General features: G+C 44.5%; 2 protein-coding genes across 2 annotated transcripts in view; both read left to right on the top strand.

Annotated features, from left to right (window-relative positions):
* Positions 1–6,333, top strand: part of LOC107104666 — a 57,328-nt gene that overhangs the window by 28,220 nt on the left and 22,775 nt on the right. The window lies entirely within an intron of this gene.
* LOC107104665 (palmdelphin-like) lies at positions 1,052–4,867 on the top strand. Its single transcript, XM_015404715.1, has 3 exons — positions 1,052–1,097; positions 2,984–3,082; positions 3,333–4,867. The coding sequence occupies exon 3, from the start codon at positions 3,518–3,520 to the stop codon at positions 4,424–4,426; it is 909 nt and encodes a 302-aa protein (XP_015260201.1). The 5' UTR covers positions 1,052–1,097; positions 2,984–3,082; positions 3,333–3,517; the 3' UTR covers positions 4,427–4,867.

The following is a 6,333-nucleotide window of genomic DNA, read 5'->3' as shown; positions in this document are numbered from 1 at the left end:
CCCATTAACATTTTTGTATATAGTTTGTATTTATTTGAGTGGTTGGGTTATATCCTGTTAGTTAATAAGAATATGAAGTATATGGTTAATGAATTTTACATATGCTGACTGCTTAATGTGTACATTGAATCTAATTGTGTTTGGAGAAATCTATTGATATTAATTTTAAGGGATGATTTTATATTCCTTTCTTTATTAAAGTTTTTCTTTATGCTGTCTCTTACATGCAATGCTCCACAGTGCCTGGGTGAGAGGAGTTTTTGACCACTTTTAAGAAATGTTTGTAACAGTCTCCTTTAGACTGAAGCTTTATTTAATATTTTACTGTTTTTTCCTTAACTGTCTTTGACTTGGTTGGATTAGCTCTTTGCGGAGACCTTTACAGCTCTTTGCAGACTTTCAGTTAGAAAAACTTTGACTATGGAGCAGTGAGGGCTGTTATGATTGTCTGGTTCTGCCCAGATAAATAACGTGCTCACTGGTTGAAGTACCATTGATCTCCTCATTTATTCATCCAGATTGCATAGTTGAATATGTTTTTACGACACCAATAAGGAGACAAACCTCAGGTTTTCAGGTTTAGCCTAAATGAGTTAAAGGTTATCTGGTTCTTTGGCATCACGGGATCCTGCTTCAGAATGATTCAGTGATGAACAGCAGGTAGAGCCTCCATCAAACTGATTCGTGACCCTAACTGATGGACTGTTTATGACATTACAAGCTGCAGGTGGTGGACACACTGTAGCATAGATGAAACCTCTGGAGCTGTCTGTCATGAATTAAACTGCATTAAACGTCTGCTTGCTGCCTGTCGCTCCTCCTCTAATGAAATAAACTAGCCGAGTGCTTTTGTTCTTTAGAGGATCCATCGCTCATTCAAACTGGCAGGTAAAAGCACCATTTGTCCTCTTCAGGCTCCTGTAGCACTTTCTCTTCTGATTCTAACACTCTAACATCTAAGGTAACCACTTTAAGATGAAGTGATTACTGACTGCTTCTAACTGCTTCATGGAGACTAAACCGATTCTCATGTCTAAAACATTCACTCCAACTGCTCTGTCTTCGCCTGTAGGAGCTTCAAGCCGCCTTCCAGGCAGGTAAAAACCTTCTTCCTTTTTTTAACTTTAGACTTCTTTCCATTCAGGATAACTAAGATGTTGTAAATGTAATGTGATTTTGTTATTAATATCCATAGTGTATCACATTGTTACCAAACTGACTGTTTACATGCTCTGACGGATATTATTCCTGTTAGAAACTGGTTCATTGTTTTCAAACCCATCATGTTCAGATCCTTGTCAGAACGGTTCAGACAGAGACTGGTGGTGATGGACCTTATGTTTAACAAAATTGCATCTATTTCTCTCCTTCCAAATAAACTAAGATGCTGGTTTACCTGCAAAGGAGACAGTTAGACTGGTTTGTTACCTGGAAGCCAGGTTGGTCAAGTTGTCTCGACCTTCTGCTAATATCGCACAGGAGATCACATACAAGTCGCATATATTTGGAAATATGAACAGCAACGCAAAAAAATCGGATTTCACAAAAAATCGGAATTGAGCATCAAGGCTTGCAGTTTGAATGTAGTCTTGGTGTACTTAAAACAATCCTCTCATCCAAGAGGTCGAACCTTTCAAGCTTGACATGCCCTGGATGACTGACAATCTTTACAGATACAATCTTTTCGCGAGATTTGGTAGTTCTAGTATTAAATACATTTTGTCGACCATGTCACTTAAAGGGACAAAATCTGCTGTTCCCAAAACCAGACCCTGTCCGACCCTTGGCTCCGCCTATAAAACCTGTTCTGAGCAAGGACCAGTGACAGAGGGCAGCCCAATTAGCAGGACCAGGTCTGACTTTATCCTGGCAATGGGCACCAAACTCCTGCTCTACTTATACAGACGCAGGATGGCCCCTAGTAAAGGGCCCAGGAGCGACCCCGACAGGACACCATGAGGGACATGCTCCTCTGGGTCCTGAAGGCACATTTGGACCTGTTGGGAAAACTCCAATAAACACCAACGCACCTTGAGTTTAGAGCTGGTCCACTCAGCCGGAGTGGTTATGGCAGTGAGCATGGAAACCTGAGGTTCTGAGTTTGAGCCCCACTCCCACAGACTGCCTCTCTGGGTCCCTGAGCAAAATATCCTTAACCCCACACTGCTCAGCCCACTGCTCCCCAAGAGGATGGATTAAATGCAGAGAGTTGTTCTGTACTTGTGGCAGTGGAATGACAATAAAAGCAGGGGGGGGGAACCATCCTGACATAGGCCTTCCCAGAGAGGCTGAGAGGTGTCATCATCTCCTGCAGCTGGAAAACACCCTCCGGTGCCCCCTTCAATGGAGGGGGCTACCACCGCAGTATGCCAGTCCAAGGGTACATCCTCAAAGTATTCCTTCTGCTGCGTCGACAATATATGCAGAGAACATGGTTAGTTCCAAGCAAGACATGTCTGTGATTGCAGTGAGGGAGGAAATGATGTTAAAGGAGTAATATGGACATCTTAAGTTTGGTTGCTCGGTGGTCACCAGAGAATGGTGGAAGCTAACGGCTACTCTGATGCTTCCCTGTAAAAAATTATGTAGAATTTTACAGTTGATGGTATTTAGGCATTTTTCAATCAGCAGGAAATCCTCCATGCTTCTAGGTTGAGTCTGGCTGGTCCAGGCTCTGCAAAGGAAGGTCTAAACTTTCAGATTTGACTCAGCTGTACAGCAGGATGTGTTCATATTGTCTTCAGATTGTTCAGTCTTTTAACAGCACTTGCTATGGCCTTCTTAGTACTTCATAGAGCCACAAAGATCTCTACCTTTGAGGCTTTTACAGATCTTCAGCAGGGGAGATGGTAAACATGGAGGCTTGAAAACAGAAAGATGAGCACTATGCATCATCATTGTCTGAGAATCTCATAAAAGCAATTTATATTACTGTTCTGAATTCCATAATGCATAATTCTAGTAATTATTTCTTTGTCCTCAGATTTTGTCCCCGACATCGAAGACGTCCCTTTGGTCTTTCCTCCAATCAAAGCAAAAAGTGCTCCAGTTGGAGAGACCAATGGTGCTGAGACAAAAAAAGGTAGGACAGGTCTGGAGCCCGTTTATGCTTAGCTAGATAGTCCTCCGCCTGCAGAATGCCCAGGAGGAAAAAAATAGTAACCGAGGAAGAAGATAGTGAAGGAGGGAGTTAAAGGCAGCGCTGTAGGTTTTTGTAAATGCATGGCATTGTGAACTGGACCTTGAAGCAGTCAGTATCTGATCAGAAAAGCAATTCCATGATGGACGTTCATGTCTTCTAATCTCACTGTATGAATGTCTTTCTGTTCCAGCAACCTTTGCCGTTAAAATCAGTGTAGAATATAACAGAAGAACAGGAAAAAACCAAGTGGTTTCTTCAACCGCTATAAGCCCAGGAAGCCTCCAGCAGAGCGGCTTAAAGATATACGACGATGGACGCAAGTCTGTGTTTGCCCTGCAGTCTGAAGAAGACAGCAGGAGAGGAGAGGTAGGACAGATGTCCAGTCACGACGTGGAGGAGCTTCTGCATCAGGCTGCAGAGGAAGCGGCGCCTGCTGAAGTACACTTCCATCGTCCAGTGTTCTCAGCACCGTACACAGGAAGCAACAGGCCATGTACGCCTCGGGCACCGACCCAAATACCGGTCAGAGAAAATACACCATCCATTCCTGAACAAATGGATCAGAAAACCCCAGCAGGCCTTCATCAAAGCTGCACAGCCTCAGAGCGCCATGACCAAGCGGTCCAAAACGACCGGACAGGAAGGTTTGGTACCAAAACTAGTCCAGATTTCCCTGCCAGCAGCAGCAGAGGGGCCCCGGTGCCAGTTATGATGACATCACAAGCAACGCCTGCATCCATGACATCAGGTCACTGGAGCTCAGATCCAGATCTACATTCATCAGCCAGTGAATCTGCTGATGGGACTCTGAGCAACCATGACCTTCACACAGCCACAGGAAGCTCTGCCTCCCTGAACCAAATCCAAGCCCTGCCAGAGGAACCAGAGCAGGAACCGCTGACCATGATTTTCATTGGCTATGAAAACGCTTCAGATGAGGAGGAGGAAGACATTCAAGCTGAGCTCGTCATTATAGGCGCCAGTGATGGTGAAGACGAGCCAGGTGATGCTAACCGATGTCTGGATCGTTTGGGCTACAAAGAAGAGCAGCTGTCCTTCCATCCAGAAGGATGCAAGAGCCAAGTCTTCCAACCCAAAGTGGAGATCGCTACGGTTGGAGGAGGCCGGGAGGCAGCTGGAAACATCTGGGATGTGGAGCTCCACAGGCCTACGTTCGTCCACAGACCAGGAAAGCACAGCTGCTATCAACCGGGGGAGAGGCTGGATGAGCCTCCTAACATCCGCTGCATCACTGAGGAGAAGCTCCGCTCCACCAGAAGATGAGAGAGAGCAATATGAACATAAAACAACATAAAAGTCCAGCAGATCCAGTTTATTCTGCATGCAGAGTGTTATTGGTGCCTCTGGTCCTCCAATAACACTCCAGAGTGTTTTCATGAGTCTATGGGCTTCAAAAATAGCAATAGGACAGACTCAGGGTGTCCTTTAGGTCCAGTAGGAGAGGAAGAGATGTTCAGGATTCTGCAGCAGAGCAGCAAACATAGAAGCTCCTGTTTCTGGATGATGTCAAAATGATTCCTAAATATATCTAAACCTTCATGGAATCATGAAGAATGAAAACATGTTGGCTGTTCTTGGTCTTTTTTAATGTTTCCATATCCTGGATGCCTGACTGTGTGAACCATGATGCTTTGGTGGTCTAGTTTAACATGTAGAACAAGCTGAACTCTGCAACTCTGGTGCTTTGTTTCACATTAAATGAATTTCCTTAAAGCTACAGTCTTGAATCTTTCTCTCTCTGAGCCGCTGTCTCACTCTTCCAGCACTCCCACCACCACCTGATCACAAGGCTTTAAATTCTTCTCTAAACAAAGAGTGTGGGTACAGACAGGCTCTGTTTGTCACACATGTCCAGATGACTGATTGAACCATTTAGGCTACGTCCACTCAGCAGCCTGACCCAGATCATGATTGTTTGGCCCATATGTGACCTGTATCTGATCTTTTCATGACAGTCTGTACAAAACTGATCTGATTTTTTTCCAATGAGACCCAGGACACATGGCTCTGTGGTTCTGAATCCGATACGAATCTGATCTTTTCAATGCGAAATGCATCTGAACGGCCAGGTCGCATTCATCCGACCTAAAACCCATTAATACCCGACATAGCTCACTATTCTGGGTCTTGCTACACAGAAGCGGCAAGAAGAAACACAACCATGGCAGATGATGATGCGTAGAGTAGTTTTTATTTTTAACCATCTTGAAAAGATTGAGTTTTTAAGGTTGGGAAAGATCGCTGGATGCGCTCCAGCGCTACCATCCATGTTTACTTCCGTAAAGACAGAGAAAGCTAGCTTGTGATCTCATTATGTCCTCTACTGCGCATGCGGGACAGTGAAGCTGTATGAGTTGTATGAAATGTGAAATTTGACTATTAGATTTTAGCATTTAGGCCTGCAGTGTGAATGTAGCCTAATGCCGGGAATACACTGTGCAATATTTGCAATGGTTGCACGCAGCAACAGCTCAAACTGTACGACCAAACTGCAGGGTTGAAAAGTTCACAGCTCACCATGTTTGTTCTCACGCTGTGCGACTCGACGCTCTGATGCGATCTACCTGCTCACACTGGATGTCTAAAAACGACCTCAGACTCAGCGCCGAGAGGTGGCGCTACTTGGACCCGTCACTCCGTAAGAAGAAGCAGAAGAAGAACTCCCATGTTTGCACATGCGTAGTGCTCGAGGTTCTGATAAATCGGCTTGTAGCTCTGCTTCAACAGCAGGATTTACCCGATAGCAACCTAACCTCATGATTCCTAATGGGGAGGTGGTCGCCCCTGGTTACCCCCTGTATACTACACGAAGAAGGACGCACCATGAGGCTCAGCGCGATCGTAACATGCATGTTTAAACATAGATCTAGATCTAAATAATGTCTCTATGATGTATTGAAATGCTCCTCCACACTCTCTAGAACAGTTTAGAGCTACTTCACTGGCTCTCAGTCACAGGAAGGGAAGGCACCTAAACTTTGTTGTGACTTTATAATCAATTCCCATCCAGGTTGGACTCCATATTAATGTTGTGAATAACTTTTATATTCAATTTCCAGCAAGCTGGGAATTGAATTTTGTGCTCTGATACTGTAAGATGTTTATTGCCCTCCCCTGTAGGGGTGGTAAATATCTTGTTTAATCAGATATTATTTCAGCTGTTATATACT

The sequence above is a fragment of the Cyprinodon variegatus genome, unplaced genomic scaffold, assembly GCF_000732505.1.
Source record: "Cyprinodon variegatus isolate N-32 unplaced genomic scaffold, C_variegatus-1.0 Scaffold1837, whole genome shotgun sequence".
Lineage (NCBI taxonomy): Eukaryota > Metazoa > Chordata > Actinopteri > Cyprinodontiformes > Cyprinodontidae > Cyprinodon > Cyprinodon variegatus.
This window is presented reverse-complemented; position numbering and strand designations above follow the sequence as displayed.

Coding starts and splice junctions, on each gene's coding strand:
- LOC107104665 (XM_015404715.1), top strand. CDS start 3,518: ATGTCCAGTCACGACGTGGAGGAGCTTCTGCATCAGGCTGCAGAGGAA.